The sequence below is a fragment of the Lontra canadensis genome, unplaced genomic scaffold (assembly GCF_010015895.1).
Source record: "Lontra canadensis isolate GAN:19392208 unplaced genomic scaffold, GSC_riverotter_1.0 scaffold33, whole genome shotgun sequence".
Classification (NCBI taxonomy): Eukaryota; Metazoa; Chordata; class Mammalia; order Carnivora; family Mustelidae; genus Lontra; species Lontra canadensis.
The window spans coordinates 11,078,324-11,104,509 of NW_022631027.1; the positions used below are offsets into that span (position 1 = coordinate 11,078,324).

A 26,186-nucleotide genomic window follows, 5' to 3' on the forward strand; every position below is an offset into this window, starting at 1 on the left:
TTAATCAACTGAGCCACTCAGGCACCTTATAAAATTCACATTTAAATAATATACAGGCATGAAACATCTTCCTATAGACTATAATCCTACCAAACTTTCATTTGAGCCATTGTATAATAAATTGATAATAAAAGGAAAAAATGAAAAAGGGAAAGAATCATATCCATTTAGTAGAGAGAGAAAAGCATCTTGCTATGGTTCTGGATCTTCAAAAGCTGACTCACTGGAAAGTGAGATCAACTAGGAAATTGGCTTACTTCTGTTTTCAGGCTGTGTGATCCGAACAAAATCTAGTACTTAGTATTGCAACTTTCAGGCAGGATGCACTGGGCGAGGGAAGTCCTTCAGGGGAGTGAATTCTTTAGGAGGTTCATCTTTACTTTACAGAATTGGGGGGAAGTCAAGTTTCTCTGCTCAGTACCTTTATCTGGGGACTCCTCTGACTGAAGGATAGGATAGACTCAGACCACCTGAGTTTAGACCAACAAATCAACATTAGGTAGGAGAGTTGAGCCCCCCAAAAGTCAGATATCTCCCTGCATAAGGAGCACTAGGAAAAGCTCAGTTCTGCTCTTGTGGAAGACATGCTATGTGAGGAGAGAGTCGGCCTGCTGGAAGAACATTATTCCTGTAGCTCTAACCCTGGGCTGGGGGAAGGTGGCATCTGGTCCATACTGGACAAAGCACTGCATGTGCACAACATCAGAGCTTGATGTTCCTCCCTCCCCCAGAGATCTGTTCATCCAGAGCATTCCAGGCAGTCTCCTGGGTCTCAGCTTAATGACCTCCTTGGATCACCAATGATGTCAGAAACCTTTCCAGGATATTTAAATCCTTAATAGTTGGTCTAATGTGTAGGGACTTGGGGTTTTTTTGTTACTAGTGTTTCTCTCAGCCAACAGAGCTCTCAATCAATTATGAGTTTTCCTCTCATGGGAAATAAAATGACTTTGATAATAGGCAATGATTTTTTTTTCAAATAACATATTTCTGAAAAACTTCTGGCTATAATTTTATGTGCCCATCTCTTCACATACATAACTGATCTTTTTAGGTATGTTGGAAAGTCCCTCCTCTATTTTTATGGAATAAATTCACTTTCAACTGCATACTTTGTGAAAATGCATTTCTTTTCTTTTTTCTTTTTTCTCTTTTTTTTTTTTTTTTTTTTTTTTTGGTTCCATTATGGAAGGAGTTTAACTTTCCACTGGGTCTTTTCCCTCTCCCTTTTTGTATATATGTCTTTTCTAACTGCAATGAAATTTTATCAGTTCAAAGATTTTTGATATGAGCTTAAAGTATATCAATCCTTTCACCTTCAGTTAGTATTCATGTCTTTTTTTCAGTACAAGTTTTTAAATGAGTAACTCAACTGCATCAATTAATTTTTCAAAATGACTTTTGTTTTATCTTCTAAGAAGTCTTCATTTTTCCAAAGCATTCATTATTCACAATTAGAAATTCCCACTATCCATCTTCTTCAAGAGCAACAACCCAGTCTCATTATTTGCTTGTGTTCACCTAGAAGTTTCATCTTTTACTTTTAAAACTTGTTTCATATACACATTAGCATTTTCTAACATTTTATCCTGTTTAACAAATTTGCTCCCTTTCCCTTTTCCATTCTCTGGCTTCTTCTGAAAGTAACTTTGCCCTTCTCTAAAGATCAGAATTCATCCAATGGATCTTTTTTTATTTTTTGGTGGGGGGGGGCAAGGATAAGATAGATTTGTCTCCATGTCTCTATGTGGACTGGTTTATTACACTGGGCTATTTGGTGTTTTGTGGTAGGTTCTTTTTTTTTTTTTTTTTGGTAAAGAGTTTCAGAAAGCAAAACAATACTGGAAAATGGAAAAACACTCTAATTATGCTAATTACTCAATGTTAGACAAGTCCCTTGACTACTGTACATTATCTGATAATCTCTTATTATCTGATATCCTTCATACCTTCTAATAAAATTATATCATGAAAATAACTCAAGACGAGTAAAGCATTTTTTGAAAGAAAAATGTTAAATAAACTATGGCTGCTGACACAGGTTAAGACATTTACCAAATACTTTTATTCAAATAATATTCTAATCTAGACCCTAGGCCATGTGTAGTATAATACACATCAAAATTGGATGAGATTAAATGAGCCTTCAGGTAGTATTCACCAACTTCACGGAGGTTGCTGCTCATCATATATGCCCACATTTGGCAGTAAATATTAATTATTCTTTTCAGTGACTCCCCTTGTTCAGAAACTTAAATATGACAATGCCCAAGGAGTTCACTGAATCAAGATTTTTTAAAACTGTACAAAACTAACAGCATAAAAGTTTCTGAAGAGTTGATTTAAGTATAACTCATTAATTAAATCAGTAAATGGAGAGTGACCACCTACTATATATCAAGCTCTGGGTTATACACCAATAACTTATGGTGTATAAGAGGAATGTTTAGTCTGGTGAGGGAGCCCTGTCAACTGAGGACTATGATACAAGAGAAATAATCTGCAAACCAACACTGGAGTGCTAGGGAACATTTCTATGGAATCATTAAACTCAGAATGAGATTAATGAGCTTTAGGGAGACTTGTTCCTAAAAGTGATGCCAAGATACAAAGACTACTGGCATACCTGGGTGGTGCAGTCTGTTAAGCATCTGCTTTTGGCTCAGGTCATGATCCTGAGGTCCTGGAATCAAGCCCTACATCCAGATCCTGGGGGCTCCCTGCTCATTGGGGAGTCTGCTTCTCTATCTCTGCCCCTGTTCCTGCTCTCTCTGTTTCTCTCTTGCACGTACTTCTAATAATAAATAAATAAATAAAATCTTAAAAAAAAAAAAAGATACAAAGACTGCACTGTGGGATTTGGGTATTGATAGCCAATTGGTTCTCACTAATAAGTTGGTCAAATATTTCTGAAACAAATAGATCTGATTGGTTCTTGCTAAAATAGGTTTCAATGTGCCACTTTACCACTTTATAATGAGGAAAGTAACTCTTCCATGTACCAAAATACTTTAATTTTTATGAATGTCATTTTCTGTTCTATAAACACAAGCTAGAATTGCTATCTCAATGTTACATTTATGACATTATCAAATGATTTCTTCGCATACATGTTCTGTCTTAGTCCTAGCCTGATGCCGCCACTGTGTTAACAGACAGAATGGCAAAGTTAAAGGGCCGGTGAAACTCAAATACAATGCAAGTCTTAGTAGGAAAAACATTTTCTTTCATCAACATTACCATTTTCAGCATTTCAGCACTCTGCAATACTATTGAACTTTACTGATTTTTTTACATGTAGCTTTCTAGAGGCTGATTCCCGTTATTAAAATATCTTTGTTTCTATTTTTAATTAAATTTGAAATATTTTTATTTTTCAAATTATTGCCCTTGGGACGATACAATAACATTATTATGTTGAAACAATTTTCTGTCAGACACATCAATCTGCTAATGTATTCAGATGGCTGTGCTAAAAGTAAGTTTCTTTGGAAACACTTGATTTGAATTTTAGGAAAACCCAGATGATACCTTGGTAATGAAAATGTCAACTAAAAAAAAAAAGTAATGCAGCACAGTTCTTGCCTTATTGCAGTTTAGTACAAAAAATATTCCAAATGTTTAATTTCCTCTTGAAAAAAATATAAATATATTTTCACAAATTCTTAAGTATGCTAGGACTTGCAGATGCCCAATTTCAACCACAGATGTTAATATTTTATTTACTAGCTATACAACTTGAACAAGGAATTAAATAACTCTGATCCTCTGTACCTGTGTCTTTAAAATAAGGATAACTTTGGTACTTACATCACTGAATTATTGTGAAAATTAAATAAGTGCTATTTGATTTCTTCTGTCAAAGGTACATAGCAACATATATTTAAAGGTCTTCATAAGCTGGTCTTATGAAGACCATAAGCTGGTCTTTATTATCATGTCTATTCTATTAACACGATACTATACACAGTTTGTTGAATATATGACACTGCTCTATAAATCTGTGAGGCTGTTCATGTTCAACTGCCTGTTGATACCTCCTTTTCGGCTTCTCTTTACCATGCTGTTAAAGTTCTGTTGCATCCTCAAAATTCGAATTTCTCCTCATCTTCTCCGGGAACACATTCATTCTCTCTTGGCAAAGGTGACTATTCTGTAATTATCCAGTTATTTGTTTAACAACTATTTATAGGATATCCATCATTGTCCGATGTTTTAGAATTCATCTTTTTAAAATTTATCTTTAGAATCTTATGTTTATGTTTTGCTCTTCTTTGTTCTTCATCTTTTTATCATCAGGTCCATGCTCAGTTTGCTGAATAAATGAAAGGAAGACTGAAAAGCTACCATTTCCACACTTCCATTCATTTCTCTCTCTAGGGGATTAAATATTTGTTCAACTGATTCATAATATTTATAATTCAAATGATTAAAACCACGGTACCTATAATAGCATTTATTAACAAGGAAAACAATGTTTCAGTGCTAGAGAATGTGTACTATGAAATATTTTCTAAGAAGATAAAAGATGGGGGTGTCTGGGTTGATTACTCAGTTAAGTGTCTGATTTTTCATTTTGGCTCAGGTCATTATCTCAGGGTCATGAGATGGTGCCTCATGTCAGACTCCACATTCAGTGCAGAGTCTACTTGGAATTCTCTCTCCTTCTCCCTCTGGCCCCCACTCTTGCTCATACTCATGCTCTCTCTCCCTCAAATAAATAAATTAATTAAAAAAAAAAAAAAGGAAGGTATAAGATGAATGCATCCAGAAGAAATAATGTTGTTTTATGGACGATAAGTAGGAGTATTCAAAAGAACACTTGCGGTGAAAAACCTGTGAGAAAGGGTAAGATATTTCATGTAAAACAAACAAACAAACAAACAAAAATTTAGTACATCTGATAAAGCCTAAACCTACCAAGCAGATAACTTGGTAGTTATCTTGATAACAATATATCCAAAAGTCTGAGGCCTGGTAAATTCTTTCAGCTTGTTTCTAGATTGGGGTGAAGTTACCTTCTCTTCTACCTGCTTCCTTTTTAATATTAACCTAGAGGTAATTCTGATGCAGCCAAACCACAGAAGGTATAAGATTGTCAATAATTGAACCAAAAAATGCTCTATCACTAGATGTCTAAATAAGAACAGTAATAACAGCAAAAATAGCAACAATAATAATAAAATCTATCAAGAACAAAAATAACAGCTATATCTTTGAATGCTTACTATGCACCAAAAACTATGCCAGCTGGGAGAACAACAGGCCAAGGTAGTGCCACAGCTGTATTTTCTAGACTTTTCCTAAATAATTTTCACAAGGTCTGAAGAATCCTTAATTCTACTCTCTCTTTTCCCAGATATTTCACCTTTGCCAATGCTCCTAACAAACCAGTAGGTTCCAAATTAATATTTTAAATACTATTCATTAAATCTGAAATACTACTTTTATGATGATAAAATCCTAGTCAAAATCATGAGTTTATTGCCCTAAGAAAAAGATTCCAAATCCCTCAAGTGTATTTAACTTTTTATACAATCTGAATCTATTTTCTCTTCTAGACATTTTCATCTATACCATTCCTTCCAAAACCCTTTTTCTATTGCTCTCAAACATGAATCCCTCCTTAAATCTGAATTATCTATTCGTTCTTTCCCTCCTCCAAATACCATGCATATTCCACACTCAAACCTGTTTTCCTTGCTGGACCTGCAGGCCCTCTTTCTTTTAATCCCTTTTTATAAACCCTCCCCTATTAAACCAAAATATACCAAGAGTCTAAAAAGTTTATTCTATTCATGTGCAAGAAAAATAGCAACACTGTCAAACTTTCTTAAGTAGTGCTGTGGAGGAAATAATTTGGGTAGATTACTTGTTGATTTGTAGTTTATAATACTTCTAGCTTTAAAGCCAGAAAGTATCACTGAAAAGTCATGTAGATGTATGAGCTAGAGATAAAAATAAAGACATGGAGATAGGTAAAAATTTTGAGAATTTCAATTCTCAAAAACATGAGAGATTATTTAAAAGAAAACATAATAAACCTAAAAACAAAGTGATTAAAAACGGGTAAACCAATAGACAGTAAGGGCAAATACTTACCATAAATACTACCTGCATTCTTATTGGAGCCAAGGAAGAAAAAAAAAAATGAAGGAATCCAAAGTAATCAACTACAATTATTTCATGACACGAAAATAAGCTAAAAATACTGTATCTGTAGAATTTTTTTTTTTAAGATTTTTAATTTATTTATTTGACAGACAGAGATCACAAGTAGGCAGAGAAGCAGGCAGAGAGAGAGAGAGAGGGAAGCAAGCTCCCTGCCGAGCAGAGAACCTGACGCAGGGCTCGATCCCAGGACCCTGAGACCACGACCCGAGCTGAAGGCAGAGGCTTTAACCCACTGAGCCACTCAGACACCCCGAAGTTTTGTTTCTTATAGAATAAAAAAAGACTAAGTGGCCTTATGATAAAGAGTCTTATTTAATCATGAAATCCATATAACTATAAGAAGCTGGATTTGTCCTCCAAATACTAAAAACAACAGTATCACATTTGAAAAAAAAAAAAATCACACTTAAAATAAATAAATGTAGTATTACTTTACTTAACTTTTAATATTCAAAAATTATTACTTAGTGATGTAAAATTCTTCAAAGAAATCTTAGACAAATGCTTTTTCACTGAACCATGAGACATTTCCCATATTCAAGGAAAAATAAAATAATTGCATTTAGTGAGCATTTACTATGTGCCAAGCCTTGTATTATGCCCTCTCTAAAATCATTACCTCATTCAATCCCCAAAATAATTTAATTAGGTCATTATAATTATTATTATTTCCATTTTTCATTGAAGGAAACTGAAGCTAGCTGACAGAGGTGAAGAACTGTACCCAAGTTCAAGTTAGTAAATGCAGAGACATGATTTGCACCCCTGCATTCTGTCTCAAGCACAGGCTGATTATATTACATTCTACTGTCTCACACAATATAAAATTTAACTATTCTTATTCCTTACTCCATTTTTCTTTTCTTACTTAATTATAACTTTACCATATTCCCTAAAAATAAACACTTTTTTTCCCCTAAGTCATTAGAATTTGAAATATGCCACTATTCTTCTTGGGATTTTTTTGGTTGTCTATATCTAAAACGAGCTTTAGATAGTTTAAGCAAAAAAAAAAAAAAAAAAAGGAGTTTATATCTGGATATAAGAATATCTCACAAAACACAAGGTTGCAAAACTTTCCCCATATAAAGCCATGTGTAACCCAGGCAGATTTTTTTGTCTACATCTGCCTCTACTCTTTCTTCAGACTTTTTAAAATACATATGGAAGGTGGAAAATGTCCGCCCTGCAACACCCAGGTTTCAATGTTTTGTTTCCTGCTCAAACAGTTCAGAATGAAATAAAATCTCTTACCCGCCCCCCCGCCGTACCCTCGCACACCCCACCCCCCCACCCCCGGTTTCAGGGAGACTCTGCTTCTCCTGGCTTTGGTCAGTTTCTCAATCAGATTCAGGCCACCAGATTTGAGGGCTGAGTCAGGTGGTACAAACATAGCTTCAAGAACCCATACCTACACATCTGTGAATATGAAGGGGCAGACAATTTCACAAGTATACACCTCAATCATATTTATCCCAGATTTTATGATAAAATCTTTATTTCTCATAGAAAAGAATCCTATAACTAAGAAACATACTAATTACAGAGAACTCAATCTTAAGAAGCTATACATGAAGGGAATCAGAATATGCTATCCCACAATATGCCACTTCAGCAAAAAAATTATTTTGAACTAAAAGCAATTAAGAAAAAACAAACACAGAAAGAGTTCTTTATCCTCTCTCCTCCTATCTGCCTGAAAGCAGGACATAAATCTCCCTTTGTGAAAATGTTCCTTCTCCCCTCTCCTCTACCAAAAGAACCATTATCACTGGAGACAGAAAGTCAGCACTGCGATGCACAAATCAACGTTACTAAAATAACTTATTTTCTGTTAGTTTTCCCCATACATTTACCTTCCCACAATTAACCACTTCTAGATGCCAAACCCTTTTCCTTGTCTTGCTACTTTTCCATGATTTATCATCCTTTGTTAAGATGGTATACAAGCTGTTGAGTCTAGAAGCAACTTTGGGTCTTCACTTCTTTTCTATGAAGGTCTCCATGCACATAAAAATAAAATATCAACATCAACCAAAATGTATTTACCTTTTGTTCTATTAGTGTCTTTTGTCAGTTTAATTCACAGATCTCATTAACTGAAATAAGAATGTGGAAGAAAAGTTTTTTTTCCTCCTATGTATTATACATTATATAAATATAAAGATAGAGATATACAGATAACTGGACCGATGTAGTCAAATGTTGATGTTGAAATTTTAACCATGGAGCCAATCTGCAAATGTTTAAATAGGTATTAATGTTTTCAGGATCAATCACATGAAATGCTCTGGACAACAGGTCAGTAAAATCTAATTGATATTAAAAATTCTTAAAGAGAAAAAGAGAAAAATTCCATTCTGTCTTATTGAAAACTACTGAATCCAAATTATGACCAATGCAGAGAGGGTATAACATTTTTTTTTTTTTTGGTTGTTAATGCAACTCAAGAGACAGAACACTAAAAATATTCTGCTTTAAAGAAAATAAGAAATGCAATTAAGTTAGGATGTGCTGATTCTTGATTGGGTTATATGAAAATCCAAATATTTTTAAATTCATAAACTTCCATAATTGAGGACTATGACAGCAGAGTTCTATATTTCCATTCATATTCAATTTTGAGTGTGTGACTACAAGAGTCTTTTTCATGCGATTTTTCAATGGTCCCTGATACTCAGAGTAATGTATGAAACATTAATGCTCTGAGTTTTGTAAGTATATAGCATACACCAAATCCCCACTGAAAGAAAAGCTCCTCAATTCCTAATCATTTCAATAGGCTCTAATGTAATATTTCCTACATTGCAAATCACAGCACTTTATTTAAGGAAATCAGTCTGGCCAAGTGAGCTCTGTGGAGTGCAGCCTGCACAGACATCAGTTCAAAGGATCAGATGTCAAAGTGCTCCCTCTAATGTCCCTTAATCATCACTCCGATTAGTGCTTGAATAGAACTGTGATTAAAAACGCTGCTGCCATTGTCTACCTATTCAGTCATCTAGCATTCTACGTAGGTTCCACCGATTAGTGTTTGAATAGGGGAACGATTAGAAAGACAGCTGCCATTGTATGCCCAATCGGCAAACAGCAAAACCCGCATATTTATTTGCTATGAGCACCAAATAAATGTTTTGCAAAGGTAAAATATACTATTAGGCTCTAAAGACAATTTAGCTGATTTCTTTTGTTCAGAGCATTCTATTTTCCCATATGCAAAGATACTTCTTATTTGCAAATACAGTAATATGCTTCATTAATATCTTTTAAAATATACTCTGTTTTTATAGACATAGTCTTAACACACATCTGCTTTATTATATAGTACTTATTGACCTACAATACATCATAAATTCCAGTTTAATATTATGACTATCAAAGAATTTCTGTATAAACAAATCAGTTTGGTTCCAGATCTTTTGAATCCCTTCTCAATAGCCATAGACTAATATGCAATCCATATGCATGACATCTCCAAAGAGAAACTTCCTTGTCAAATATTGAGATAAAATATCTCATTCTCAAGCCATTCTAAGACAGGGGCACATCTTAGGTGAGTGACTCACCTAGGAAGAATCAGCTAGGGTTAGAGTTCCCATGTCAACACAGACCCATATAGATTGATGAAACTGGGCAAGCCCAAGGCATCATGCTGAAGGATTTTTGGAGAAAGGAAAATGTGGTTAAAAAAAAAAAATTCACAGAAAGGTAACTCATTCCTACTTTATGCATTTATTAGGGTTCAAAAAAGTGATGTCTTTTTCTGTTTCTCCCTCTTTCTGTCTCTTACACACACTCCTCCAACACACACACAATTTGCTGCCAGGATATTTCTGGGCAATATAGGAAATGTTCTGTTTTTCTTTATCGTTCTTAATATCTTCCTGTTCCTTACCTCTCCGTGTAATTTCCATATTTAGTTATGCTGTTCTGTGTCCACTGTCATAATGGATCTACATCTGTAGTAACAGAAGCAGACCAGGCAGCATCAATGTTTCAGTGCTAATAATTAGATTCAATAACACTTGTTGAGGAGTATATATACCAGGCACTGTTCTAAGTATACTATGCAAATTGAGACATTTAATCCCAATAGCAAGTGTATCAGGTAGATTCTATTAGTATCCTCATTTTGCAGAAGAGGAAATGGAGGCAGGAAGATCAAGGAACTTACTCAGGATCTTACAGCTAGTAAATGGCAGAACCAATAACTGAATCCAATTAGTTGGTCTCTGGAGCTCACTCTTAACCAATCATTCTGCTGATAGGTCATTGTTTTTGGTTCCACTGTCTTCTTTCATTAAAAAAAAAAAAAAAAAAAAAAAAAAAAAAAAAACCCTCAAAGATAAGGTAGCTCACTCTAAAGGGAACGTTTTCTTTCTTTTGCTAACAAAACTAAAGAAACACACCTTACACTTAGCCTGAAGTTTTTTCCAGTTCAACTTAAACCCTGACTAGGTAACTACACTCCGTCCTAATCAACAATAAAGTTAGTTTAAGAAAAAAGAAAAAGGGGCACCTTGGTGGCTCAGTGGGTTAAAGAAAAAAGAAAAAGAAAAAGAACCATCACTTAACCATTATAAAATTTCAAACAAAGAAGAGCAAAATAAAAGTAACAGAGCTGATGGCTGACAATTACAAACGAGTTTAATTTGTGTGTCACATGGATATGGAGAAAGTTGTGATCAGTGTGAAATAAATAATTAAAGCAAAGCTCTCTCGTAACAGCCTCAGGAAATCAAGAGTTAACACTTTTCTTCTTTTTAGTCAATTAACATTTTATTACATATTTCTGCCTGCAGAATAAAGCACCAAGAAAACATATACACATAGACCCTAATATGTGACAAAACTAAATTACAGCATGTAGCAAAGACGTGCTTTCCTAACGGGATGACATGCACTTTTTATAATGAAATCACCAGACTACAGAACTTCTCAATAAATATAATCATTAATATAATCTTCATCATTATCAGTGTTATTGTTACATGTACTAGTCTTTGCTGATCTCTTCTCATTACTTGGTACATATCTTCACACTACACTTCAGCCATGCAGTACTAAAGCTATTTCAGGACCTTGGTTCAGTATGCTCTCTCATCTCAATCTTTCCAGTATATGTTTTCCATTCTAGTGGGATCCCCCTTCTTCTTGTCTTCCTCCTCCATCTGTATTTTCATATTAAATTCTGGTTTCTCAGGGAGGCCAACCTTGAATCCTGAGACCAGATTCCACAGCTGTAATTCCCATGGTTAACTACACCTGCAAGGCCTGATTGTGAATGACTTGAATGCCTGTGAAAAAGACTGTAAATTGTCAGGGCAAGAAAAGTGTTTGTCCCTTTACCCACCACTTTTCACAGTGGCAGGCATATAGTAAGTAGGTATGCCATTAATTTCCATAATTAATGGAACTGTACGAGGCAGGTTCTAAGCAAATATTTATATTATGTAATTCTTAAAATTAGGCAGAATAACTGCTCTATAGTAGTGTTGGAATATAGAAAAATGTGACACTTTAATTCTTTAAGAGGGCTCACTGCTATGAAAAGTAACTTATTTTCAGCCACTGGATTAATGTCCAAAAATGTTCAGAAAATGCTTTTAAGAGTTCATATCTCATATACAGACAATAAAAATTAATATTTCATATTTTAACTACTGATTCAGGGTATACTTCATATTCTTAAAGAAATTGAAATGGCTCAAAATTCTCCTTTTGAATTCATAACTAGACTTTAAGACTTCCCATAAGTAATATAAGTTATTATTTTAAAATAAATACTGGTTATGTGTCAAAAGATCCCACCCTAATTCCAAAATTACAAAGTCTACATATGTCTAAATGACCACAAGCCAAGATTTTAGGCTCAGAATTCCTCTTCTACTTAAATTTTTATACTCTTTGACAGAGGATTTTTAGTTAATCATATGTCACTGTATATTTTTCCCTCTGCTAAACTTTAAATTTGTATTTTCTTTAAAGAATCAAATAGTTTCTTCAAATTAATGTCTATTCTAACACACACATAAAATTAATTACTAAGTTTATATAATGATAACTTCCAACCTCTCTTAGAAGTATGGAAAAGATTGCCCAATAAAGAGCACTTAAAATATACTTACCTAAAAATAAACTTTTTTTTTTTTCTAATTCATTACAATGTTCTCAATGCATATAGCAGGATAACTGTTCTTATAAATGGTAAACCGGTACCTATCAGATTAATGATTCCAAAAAATCCAGTAATACATAATGTGTGATAGCTTTACTATGAAGTTAAGGTAATGACCGGACAAGCCCACCCAGTTAGCCAGCCTGGAGTTCTGGGGCCACCTGTGCCATCCAAAGCCATCTGAGTCTCTATTGCCGATTGCCAGTTGCGACCCAAGTTTAAGCATTCATGGGAACATCCCTAGGTCCTGCTGGTACCTCCAGAGCAGTACAAGTCCTCTGATTCACAACTGTTTTCTGGGTCAGTATTACAGTGAGGAAAGTGAGGCATCAATGGCACAAAATTTAAGGAGGTACTCACTTTCAGAGTCTTGCAAGTACCATCTAAGTTTCCCAACATAGGGTTTTAAATGGCCTTGCCTGTCTTTTTTTTTTTTTTAATTTTTATTTATTTTAGAGAGAGTCTCAAGCAGACTCCCCACTAAGCCCAACATAGGCTTAATTTTGAGACGCTGAGATCATGACCTGAGCTGAAATCAAAAGTCCAATGCTCCAACAACCAAGCCACCCAAGTGCCCCATGTGTCTGTCTTAACCCTTCTTTCTTACTTTCTCTGACCCAAAATAGAAACTTAACTCCACCCTCTCTCCCCACCCCTGACTGACTTCATTTGAGAACCTGCTGGATGGAGAATGGGAGATAATCATCAATTCTGTTAAATCCAAATTCAAAATCAGACTTCATGGGATAGGGAAGTTTTACCATAATTTCTCTTCCTCCTAACATATGCACATTAGGCAGTGGAGGCCAACAGTTTTCATTTCTTGAAGAAAAAGATATAACCACTGAAAGCAATGGGATAAAGAGAGTTTTTCTGAGACTTAAGATGTTGGAAGTCAGCTTTTCAAGGAATCTGAAAGAACTTGAGTGGTTGACAATGGATTTAAAAGGAAATGTGTGATGAGTTGAAAGTAAATTTTTACCTCCACTCTTACCTTCTCATATAAACTATATAAATATTTTAAGAATGGAAAGGCAAGATGGAAAAGGGGAGGGCCCAGAAATTTTGGTAGATCCCAGAAAAAAAGGATCATTGCTCAGCAACTCAGATTAGACATAGGGGGATGGTAAAGGTACTTGGAGATCATGAGCTAGAGAAGCTATGATGAAACCCTGGGAGGAGGTGACTAGACTGTGAAGTTTCCTGAGCCTCAGTATTGAGTGAAATATTAGAAGTAACTGTCATGCATTCAAAAGTGACTTAAAAGTAGCACAGAGGTGGGGAACAGAAATGGATCTGGTGAAAGGGAATGAAGGATGACTCCACATCCCCCATGACTGGCTATTAATGGAAATAAATAATGAAGAATCAGCTGGGCTCACCTCATCTACCACACTTGTCACTAAATCCCATGGAAGTCAGATGTTAGCCCAGAGTACTAAGGAGGGGCAAGGAGACCAGAGGGGACAAAAATCCTGATAATGACAATGACTAAATTTCTACTCTGAAAAAGCTCAAAACAAAAACTCAGTTTGGTTACAGAAAAGGAAAGGTGGTTATATTTCCTATATGCCTGAGTTTCTAGTCTGATACTTGTATTCTCTATACAAACAATGCATTTTTTACCTATTGAAGAAGGAATTAAATGGCAAAGAAACTTGGTTTTGGTTATTTTATTTTATTTTATTTCAGAAACTCCTTCAGGCACTGGGTCTATTTTTGGAAGATTGCTATTGTCAGCAATCAGGAATGCAAGCTCAAGATTAAGAAGTTGTTTTAAAATATGGTATAAGAAGAGGTGAAGGTAGAACAGGGACTGCTTTCTTACTGTGAATCTGGTCAAAAATTCGTTTAACTTTGGAGTTTAAAAAAAGAAATTCATATTGTGAATTTGCTATGAATCAACACTGGGACCTGCATTTTATGTCAAGTTTAACAGAGCCAGGTAGCTAGTTATTGAAGCAAGAATGATTCCACTTTTCTTTCTAAATGAGGTTAAGTGATGACTGTATTAACTATGTGCGTTTTGTCCCTTAATAGTCATGCAAGCTTGAGAAAGAAAAATGGACCCTGGCACACAAAATAAATCATAAGGATAATTTCCAAAATATAAAAAACAACCACATTTGGAAATCATGTATTAGAGGGAAAACACATTGACCTGTCTTTCTTTGTAGGAACTCTCTCACGATTCTTTCATGGCTCTCGAATCTCACCCCACATGATACTAGTTAACTAAATTCTCATCTCCACTGCTCTTGTCATCATGTTTTTCAGCGTCCTGCTAAGCCACACCAGAGCCTGAGGCAAAAGGAAAGAGGTATGCTCCTATATACATGTTTTATATGTTTTTGTATTATTTGTCTTGCTTACAAAGTCTTTTGATGCCCCTTATATTTTGTACCTCAAGTCGGTGCCTCACTTGTCTCTCCCTAACCATACCCAAAGCCTCAAAGATCTAAGATCCAAACTCTTCCCACTCTCCACACTCTTCCTGGATAACTCTATATGCAGGCCATTATACCCATATATACTCTGATGACTCAAAATTCTTCATCTCCTTTCCTGAATCCTGAGCTACCACATGGGATATTATAAGAAACAAAAGATCACAAACTGAACTCGTGATTTCTGTCCCAATTTATCTTATAAACAACTAAATGCACATATAAAGTAAACTCACAAGTCATATTTATTTTACTTCCTGTTATAGACTGAAGGTTTGTGTTCCCCCCACCCAGAATTCATATATTGAAATTTAACTCCCCGGTGTGATGATATGAGGAGATGGGGCATATTAGAGGTGATTAGGTCATAAAGGTGAAGACCTCATGAATGGGATTAGTGCCCTTATAAAAGGGACCCCAAAAAGCTCTCTCATCCCATTTACCATATGAGTTATCTATCAACCCGGAAGCAGGCCCTCACCAGACACCAAATCTGCCAGTGCTCTGAGGTTGGACCTCCCAGCATACAGAAGTGTGGGAATTAAATGTCTGTTGTTTAAGCCACCAGTCTGATATTTTTGCTATTGTAGCCCAAGCAGACTGAGACATGTCCTAAATATATTCAAGTTTATCCACTCTCCTACATACCCACTGCGCTGTCTTCTTTTGTCTACTAGCCTTCTACAATAATCTGAATCTTGCCTCCCATCTTCCTTGTTAAATCCTTCTTCTATTATGAAAGTTAGACAAATTCAGCTAAAGGCAAATTTGACCAAATCACAGTGATAATTAAAACTCCTTCGTGGTTCTTCCTTTGAAAGAGTACTATTGTTATTTATTGACATTTCAAAAAGAATGTGAGAACTTCTTGGCAAGGTCTATGTCAAATTCATCTTCAGTCCACTGTGAAAAGTGACACAATGGTTAGCCCATTATCAAAAGCCAACAAATACAAAACAAACAAAAATAGTGACTAAGATTGTGAACCTCACACAGGAAAACAGTAACAATTTATGAAAACCTACATATTACTGTGGTCATTTCTTAGAATGGAAAAAAAAAAAGTCAGTGATTAATTTTTATACAGTTTTACCTAAAAAGTTCTGGTGCCAGATTGCATGAGTGCAACCTCTGATTCTACCATTCAATAGCGGAATCCTGGACAGGATGTCTAATAATTGGCTGTCTTTAACTGCCTTCCCTTTTTATTCTCTCCCAGTTTTTTGATTCGTAACATTTTCTGGTCTTCAAAAATTGCTAATGGAAAATGAGTACAAAATATTTATGCAATTAAGACAGTTCAATATTTTTTAAAATGGCAAAAATAAACAGTAGTTATAGAACACCTGCTTAAAAGATACTGGAAATAACTGCTTCGTGCTTCATTAACCAGTATAAACACATTTGCCAGTTTAAATCCCCTACTGAATTCAGAATTTCCAATTAGTACTAGAATGATATCAAACTGCCAAGGGAAGAAATTCCTGGGTTAAAAGAAAAAAAAAAATTCAGAATTTCCATTCCCAGTGCTCTTTTACAGGTCAAACAGATGCCTGTCTTCAAAGAAGCCTATAAATTTGTTTATTGGGGCACCTGGGTGTCTCAGTGGGTTAAAGCCTCTGTCTTCAGCTCAGGTCATGATCCCAGGGTCCTGGAATCAAGCCCCGCATCAAGCTCTCTGCTCGGCAGGGAGCCTGCTTCCTCCTCTCTCTCTCTCTGCCTGCCTCTCTGCCTACTTGTGATCTTTGTCTGTCAAATAAATAAGTAAAATCTTTAAAAATAAATAAATAAAATAATTTTTTTAAAAAATTGTTTATCAAAACTAAACCTACATCCATTTTAATAGACAATTTTAGATTATAATTTGTAATTTATTCATCTCTAAGTGCCATTCAGTACAGGGCCTGAAATATGGTTGTTTTTAGGACCAAATGGACTTCTTAAAAAGAAAGGCATATAGGGACAGAAAACTTTCCAATCTTAAGAAAAACTTCTTCCCTGGGAATTCAGAGAAACACAACCCACAACCCTAATGCACATATGCAAAGAGTGATAAGTCAGTGATTATCCGAACTAAATCAAAACAAATTTGTAAAGCCAAAGCAAAATCGTTAGAAAATGAAACAAAATAAACATAGATAAATAACACCTTTGTATTTGGTGGTCAGCAAGTTAGCTGAAAATGATCTCTTTGGCTATCTTCAGAAATGATATAAGATTATTGGTTAAAAAAAAAATTGGACAACCAATACAACCCACATTTTTCTTACTTTGATGATTCTATTTTCCAATACTCTTACTTGTCTTTCCTAAAGAACCTAGGTGATATACTGAAAAAGATGCACTAGATCCAGATGACCTGAATTCTAGATCTGGCTGCAGCACTAAGTGATTTCAAAGAGCTTAAGTAAATCATTTGGCATTTTCAGCATAGTCCTCATCCATAAAACAAGGAGACAAATCTGAGTTGTCCATTCACATCATGGTAAAAACCAAATGTAATATGCAAAGGTACTCTGGAAACTGTACAGCACTATACAAGAAAAATGTAATTCTTATGTCTAATATATAAGGAATACATAAAAGAACGGCCATATTCATTCATGTATTCTTTCAACAGGTATTTAGTGAGCACCAGCTGTTCTAGAAACCGGGAACACAGCTTATGAAACAGAACACACGATGAACAAAACACAAAAATCACTGCCCTCTTGGACTATATTCCAGTGGAAAAAAACAAAAAATAAATTAGTGAGTGAAAAACAGAGTATATCAGTGACAAGCGCTAGAAGAAAAATTAGGCAGAGAAGTCTAAAGAGAACTCAGAATGGGGCAGTCTTAGAGTTCTAAATAAAGTGGCTGGAGAAGGTCTTGCTGAGGTGACAACTGTACAAAGGAAATTGTGCAAACTCCATGTGAGCTGAAAAACCACTGAAATATTCTGAGCACAGGAATTTTAAAAGGATTTCTCATGTGTATTAAGACAAGATTCTACCAGGAAAGGCGTAAGCACAGAAACTCTTTCAAGGCTATTGAAACAAACCAGATGAGAGATAATGGTATGGGCTTAGAAAGGTTGGTAGTGGTGAAGGTGGCGAGAGGTGATAAGAGTCTGGATATAGACAGCATTTAAAGTGAGGAGAAAAAATGAGATCACCAACATAATGAGCCTCGAAAAGAGAGAGAATGATCTAAGCCTTGGGCACTCTTAATATTCAGGGGTGAGAAGATGAACAAAGAAGCCAAGGAGATGCTTAATAAAGGAGTCTGATGTCCTGCAATCGAAGAGAAAGAAAATATTTTAGGAAGGAGAAAGAGACTTTTTGTATCCAGTGCTGCTCATAATGCCCCAAGATTTGACTGTTTGTCTAGCAATTTAAATTGATTTTCCCTAAAAGCAAAATTTGAGACAGGGATGTGCAGACAGGTGATTTACGGAGTAAGTCCTACTCAGGAAAAGTATAAGAGGGGTAAAGCAGGGTGGGAAGGAGGGAAACTTGCAGAGCATACTTCAATGCTCTATGTGTTTGCTCTATGATACTGTCTAGTCATAGCCAGAGCAATAGGGCAAGGCTCAGGAACATAATAGCCCACAGAGTTCTTGTCCCTGCCTTGAAGCAAGTAGGCTGACCTCCTTCAGGATATTGTCTTTGTCTTTAGTTTTTGGAAGTTTAATTATGACATATCTTGCTATAGATTTCTTTGGGTTTCACTCAGGTCTTTGAATCTATAGGTTTAAATTTCCTGCCAAATTTGGAAAGTTTTTACCCATTATTTCCTTTCTAGTATTTTTCAGCCCTTCCCTCTTTCTTCTCTTCCTCTGGAGAGTAGCAGAAGTCCAGTGGTCTCTCCACTAACATCACACAGGTGAGTGGAGATATGGACCCACTCGGTTACTAGCTAGCTAATGGGGATCAAAGTACTGGCTCCCTAATCTTTCCACCCAAGCCAGATATTTGGTTCACAGTTTTTCTTGCTGTGTTTGGCTAGAGTAGAGAAATTACTATCTGAAGGTTTTTGGTCTTGCTAGACTGTTCCTTCCCTGTTATTTTAGTTAGAGAGAGCAGAGTTTTGTTCAGACTTCTGTGTGTGTGTCTGGGGGGCGTAGGGGTAGGTGATAACACACAGTTACCTTTGCCAGTTCTCCAATTTCTTTAGCTCCAAGACTGGGATTTTTTTTTTTCATTTTATTTATCTATTTTACTATTTCCATTTTTTTCCAAAACACGTTTATTTTTACTTTTAAATTTAATTAATTAATTAATTTAAGTAAGCTCTGCACCCAGTGTGGGGCTTCAATTAATGATCCCAAGATCAAGAGTCAGATGCTCTAGTGACTGACCCAGCTGAGCACTCCTCACCAAGACTGGGATAAATGCAGAAAAAAAGGAACCCAGGGAACTCACTACTGTTTCATTCTTTAGGTTGCATTTCTCTAGCTAGGTGGCCTTCTCTCTTCCTTTCAAAGTCTTATGTTTGCTTTATATACACATAAGGTTTTTTAATTTTGATGAGTGATTATAAAACACAAGTATGAAAATTTACAAATTAAAATATAAATCATATCTTTTGGTTACACTTCTAATCAATTCTTCATGCAAACACAAAGAGCATACTAATGAAAAGGAAAGGAATTACATTCTTTAACTGCACTGAGAATAACTTTCAAACCTCGCTCTATCGTTCCACTTTGGGTATGAATTTCACTGCTCTTTTTTAATACAAGGGTGTCAAATAGAATTTTCAAAATGGTATAAATTCAGACCAATAAAACTGATCTTACAAATTGAGATGATTAGATGATTTTCCACTAATACTTGCTTATCATAGAAAACTTGAAGCAAACAGAAGTACTAATAAAACAAAGCTAATCACTATTAACATCCCATTATATTTTCTTTTTCTATGTGTCTTGGTGTGTGTGTGTGTATGTAACTGCACACAACCATTCTTAAATATAATGTTCATGCCTTTTCCTTGTAATATAGATTGTATTTTTCCAGATTATTATTTTAAAAAAATTTCCACGATTGCACAATTTTCCACTGAATGGATCTGCCCTAATTTATTTAACCACAACTCATTGGATGCAATTCAGTGGGTTTTCTCCCACATTTTTCTCTACCAAATAAATAACATAGGGATAAGTTTCTTTCGACTTATTTCTTTACCTACATTCCTAATTCTTTGTTTAGGATAGTCTACTAGAAGATGAATTATTGGGTTGTAAGTGATAATTTAAAGATACTGTTATGGATGTAATTATGTCCCCCACAAATTCATATGTTGGAGTCTTAATCTCCAAATACACTCACAATGTAAGTGTATTTGGAGACAGTTTTTACAGAGGTAATTGAATTAAAATGAGGTCATTAGGCAGGACCCTAATCTAATATGATTAGTGTCATTATTAGAGGAAATTTGGACATAGGGACATACAGAGAAAAACACCACATGAAGACACAAGGAAAAAGCAGCAGAAAAGCCTCAGAAGAAAACAACCCTCTCAGATTTCTAGCCTCCAGAACATTGATAATTTCTATTCTTTAGGCCACCAATTAATGGTAGTTTGTTACGGCAGCCCTAGCGAACTAAACACAGGTGTTAATGAATATTGTCAAAGATACTGTCAAACTGCTTTTCTCAGAATTTGTGCCAATATATACTCAATGGAGAAAACCCATCTCACTGCATCTTTGCCAATAATTTATATACATATATATAAAGTTTATATTTATATATTATATAAATAATAACATAAAATAAAATATAAAAATGAAATACTTTTATATTTTTATATATTTTTGTTTATTTTTATATTTATATTTATAAAAATAAAAAATAACATATTTATATGTAATATTATATATTATTTGTATGTACACACATATGGTAAAATGAGACAGTTTGCAGCTTAACATTTTAGAACAAAATGCTAATTTTCATAAAATAAAAGTAATAAAAATGATAACAAAGAAAGCCTCTCTTTCTCAATAAAACCTTATTCTTTCTCAATAAAGGTTTCTCAGTACATACATACAGGTATTGTATGTATGTATGTATACATGTATACATATGTATAAACATATGTTTACCATACATAGCTTAATAATATATAAATGCGACCTTAGAGAAGAAGTCATATAATTTTTCTGGATCAGAGTTCTCATACCTTTAAAATGATTTAGACTTAATAATCTTCCAGGGCTTTCTAAATTTAAAATTTACATGACTTCTTTAGTCACATCATAATATAAGATCATGCCTTAGAGGGGCACCTGGGTGGCTCAGTGGGTTAAGCCTCTGCCTTCGGCTCAGGACATGATCCCAGAATCTTGGGATCAAGCCCCACATCGGGCTTTCTGGTCAGGAGGGAACTTGCTTCCCTTACTCTCTCTCTGCCTGCCTCTCTGCCTACTTGTGATCTCTGTCTGTCAAACAAATAAATAAAATCTTAAAAAAAAAAAAAAAATCATGCCGTAGAGTCAGTCTCTTACTTGATCTAATGATCTAATTTGGATCACACTAGTCTCCTTTCAGAGACCACATGGTGGAAAGCAAAACTCACCCAAATGGTACAAAGAAAAGTGAACTCCAAATTCAGGTTTGCTACTAAGTGGCTGTGTTATCACCTCAAGTCACATTGTCTCTTTGTATTTCTATTTCCTTTTTTCATTTAAAAAAATTTTGCTGAGTGCCCAGTGACAAAAAAAAAATTTAAAAAATCACATGAATACATACACATCTGTACACATAGTTCAATTTCCATCATCAAAGAGTTAATATGTAAGGAAGAAAGAAGTACATAAAAAATAAACTAGAATCATTACATTAGACAGTATAAGCAAAGTACCAAAAAGGCCAATGCAAATAAACTAATGCTATTAATTATTTCACTAACTGACCTGAGAAAATTAATTTTGGGGAAATAAATTTTGAGAAATTGGGTAAAAAGGAAATTGCTTTCCTAATTTAAAAATGTATACCCCCTAAAATGGTATTTTAAACATTGCCTTCAAGGTTGTACTTAATCCCCATTTATGGCTTCCAAGTGCCAGACTCATGTTAACCTCATAGGATCAGCTAAATAACATTTCAGCCACCAGTAATCTCATACATTTTTGCCCCTGTACCTCACTTTGAAATATTCAAGGTTCACAGTGTCCCCCAAATACTGTTCATATATTCCCCAAAGGCATTATCCTACAACAGTCTGTATATACCAATGTATTCTTCTTCAATTGAACTATATCGGTAATATGGCAACTCTTCCGTGTCCTTGTGTTAATATACAAAATAATTTTTAAAGGCTTTAATTAAGCCTTTTTCATTATGATAAATATACTCTTTAATCCGCACCACCTATTTTACCTCCTCCCCACCCACCAATCTCCCATCTGGGAACCATCAGTTTGTTTTCAAAAGTTAAGAGTCTGGTTCTTGGTTTGCACTTTTTCCTTTGCTTGTTTGTTTTGTTTCTTAAATTCCACATATGAGTGAGATCACATGGCATTTGTCTTTTTCCAACTGACTTATGTCGCTTAGCATTATACTCTCTAGCTCTCACCATGTCATTGCAAATGGCAAGATTTCATTCTTTTTTAGGGCTGAATAATAAATATTCCATTGTTTATATACACCACATTCCCTTTATCCATTCATCTATCAACAGACACTTGGGCTTTCTCCATAGTTTGGCTATTGTAAATAATGTTGCAATAAACATAGGGGTGTATGTATCTTTTCAAATTAGTGTTTTCATATTCTTTGGGTAAATACACAGTAGCGGAGTTACTGGATCTATAATAATTCCACTATTCTTTGTTTCAGAAACCTCCATACTCTTCACAGTGCCTGTACTAGTTTGCACTTCTACCAACAGTGCAAGAGGGTTCCTTTTTCTCCACATTCTTGCCAACACATTGTTTCTTGTGTTTTTGATTTTACAAAACAATTTAAAAAGAAATTTTATAGAGTTTTAAGAAAATAAATTTTGGCACCATACTAAATCCATATAATTTTTTTAATGTTTCAATAGATTTTTAAGGAATAAAAGACATTTTTGAGATTTTTCAAATATAAAATATTTAAAATATGAAAAAATTATAGCTGTACTTTACACATATTTAATTGTATTTCAAAGTATATGTAGAATCTTGTCCTATAATATATAAGATGAGATCATTTTCAATGTGAAATCATCTATCAGTTGTACTTACAGTGCAGTTTTTATCAGGATTTCTTTTCCAATGTTTCTTGTCTACTTTCTTGGCTGAAGTGGAACGCAGCGTTGCATGAGTTTGTGTTCGAGGATTTAAAGCCAGGATACTCTGAAGACAGCAAAAACAATGTATAATCATATATACTGGCAGCATTTTTAAAAAATAAAAATTTAAGGATTTCCCAACACACCTCAAAGACATACTAAAAATGTTTTCTCCTTCTGTTATTATAATTTAACAATAAGCTTATCTAAAGTAATCATTTACTAGGCAATATACTTGATTTTATAAGAATATCGATCATAATATGAAAAATTTAAAAATCACACAAACTGTACTAAAGACTCCTTAAGATAAATTTTATTCATAGAATTTACATGATAATGAGATCAGAAAAGATGGAGGTTTCATTTAAACTTGTAATAACAGTACTCTTCATTTTAAGTTTTTAGAATTTACAAATTGCTTTCACATTCAGTACCCAATTTAACTTAATAATAGCTACTATCTCAAAATTTTGGATGAGCAAATAAATACAAGGGGGTTAGGTTACCCACTTGAGATCTCATAATTAATATGCAGAAGGGACTGACTTAGAAGATAAGTTCTTCTCATTATTAAGCTTATATTCAAATTCATTCAAAAATAGTCTATATTTTACCGTGACTTTGTGAAGCATCAAAGTAGAAGACAAAACCTTTTTAACCACATGTGCAAATACATTAAATGGCACCTGAATAACTCAATAAAGAATTAATTTCAAAATCCTGTCTTTTTTTTTTTTTTTAAGATTTTATTTATTTATTTGACAGACAGAGATCACAAGTAGTCAGAGAGGCAGGCAGAGAGAGATGGGGAAGCAGACTCCCTTCTGAGCAGGGAGCCCGATGCGGGGCTCAATACCAGGACCCTAGGATCATACCTGAGCTGAAGGCAGAGGCTTTAACCCACTGATCCACCCAGGTGCCCCTCAAAGTCCTGTCTTAAGCAAGCATTTAAAAGAAAACCACTAGAGATCTTCTAGAATGGGGTGGTATGAAGACTCTGCAGATCAATTCCCCAGCAAAACAAACATACTGATAAAAATTAGCAAAAATAAGAGCCCTTTAAAATCTCCAGAAATCACGCTAAAGTCAAATAGCAATTGAAGAAACAGTTATTTCAAAAAACCTACTAAAACTTGGTAATAGTGAAGGTCTATGGCATCTGAGGGATGGCCTGTCCACCCCACCCCCCCATGCTCCCCTCTCAGAATGACAGAAATTCCACCTCAAGAGAGTGCAGCCAAGAACACAAGGGCCCATCTGCCCCAGCTTCCAACTGAGGCTGTGGTATGTCTCAGAGAAGGGCAGACTATTAGTATTTCTCACCCCCCACTCCTCCCACTCACACCCTTCTCCCCATCCATTATGCAGCTACGAAACTCCACAAAGTGCAGCTGAGATGTCAGGAGCTCCCTTGCTTCACCCAGCTCCCATTCATAGAACAGAGGCTCTACCTGAGGAACAGCATACCTATAACCCAGGGGTCCTGATCACCCTCATCTCAACTTGCTCACTATTTGGAACTAATATACCAGGAGAAGCAAACTGAAATCAGAAGCTACTGCCCATACTCATACTCTACACATACAGCAAGAGTGTCAATCTGAAAGAAGCAGGCCACTAAAACCACCCCTAGCTCTGCAGCTGTGGCTTAGAGACTTTTCACAGCACAAGAAGCATGCCATAAGGAACTGACTTTATTAGAATCAGTATGTAGGAAAGTTCAAGCCTATGGGTGCTCCCAAAACAATAAATAGTTTCATGGCAAACAAGAGGAGGGTGATAGCTTCATGAGAGCAATCAACCAAATCATAAGGCAGATAGTTTACCAGAGAGAACCACGAAAAGAAATGGTTAAGAACAGCTCCCCTAAGGTCACAGGAAACCTCAAAGACTCACTTCAAAAGCTATCCCTGCAGGGGGCCCAAATTTAATTGACTTACACTGTGGAACAATTTATATCCCAGAGCACTGTCAAAAATAATAGAACAATCAGCCAACAATCAATGAAAACCAAGAGCTAGGTGTAATACCAACAGAGGTGAGCAGTTGAACAGCAAAAACAAAACAACAACAAAAGGAGAAAAGGCATATAGAGCCCTGATAAAACCACTAGTATCCCAGAATAATTGTGCACAAGCTCAAGACTTCATCCTATGCAAGTACAATCAGAAGTTCACACCTTAGGGGAAAGAGACTTCCCAAAAATAGTCCATCAAGTCACTAAACAAATAGGCAAACACCAATAAGGCCCATCTTTGAGAGGAGATGGTTAATATCCAGAATATAATGTTTTATCTAAAATGTTTACTTTTCAATAAAAAAAATTATAAGACATTCAAAGAAACAGGATTATGTGATCCACACAAGAAAAAAAGTAGACAACAGAAACTCCCTCCAGAGGGAGCAGGTGTCAAATTCAACACACACACAAAAAACTTTATCTATATAGTACACTCTACCCAACAACAGCAAAATGCACATTTTTCTCAGGTATACACAAAACATTCTCTGGGATGGACCATAACCTAAGCCATAAAACAAGCCTCAATAAATTTTTAAAACCATACAAAGTAGTTCTCCAACCATAATAGAATGGAATCAAATATCAATAATGAAAGAAATTTTGGAATTTCACAAACAACATAGATGAACATAGTTAACATTAAGCTGAGAGAACCCAGTTATAAAATAGCACATATTGTATGATTTCATTTATATAAAATTTCCAGAGTAGGTAAATATACAGAAACAGAAAACAGACTGTGCTTGCCAGGGATGGGAGAACTAGGGGGAAATGGAGAAACTGACAAAGGGTACTTGGTTTCCTTTTGGGGTGATGAAATTGAGGGCGGGGATGGCAACACAACTCTATTAATAGACAAACAGCTTTTGAATTCTATACTTTGTGTGAGTGAATTGTATAGTATGTGAATTAAACCTCAATAAAGCTGTTATCAAATAAATAGTCACTAAATTCTACATTCAGCAGATTTCACTGTGTACTATATTCACTCTAATAAACATCACTGGGACTTAATTTACTAGCCCAATATAAATGAAGATTATTTTTAGCAATTCCTATATATGACAGACATGAAATTTCTTCAAAATCCACCAA

At 35.0% G+C, this 26,186-nt stretch overlaps 1 protein-coding gene across 2 annotated transcripts in view; it reads right to left on the reverse strand.

Annotated features, from left to right (window-relative positions):
- Window positions 1-26,186, reverse strand: part of DPYD (dihydropyrimidine dehydrogenase) — an 829,985-nt gene that overhangs the window by 766,736 nt on the left and 37,063 nt on the right. For both annotated transcript variants that reach the window (XM_032867196.1, XM_032867195.1), the window contains exon 2: window positions 23,019-23,129. In XM_032867196.1, the coding sequence (XP_032723087.1) occupies window positions 23,019-23,129 (111 nt within the window). The remainder of the gene's footprint in view (window positions 1-23,018; window positions 23,130-26,186) is intronic.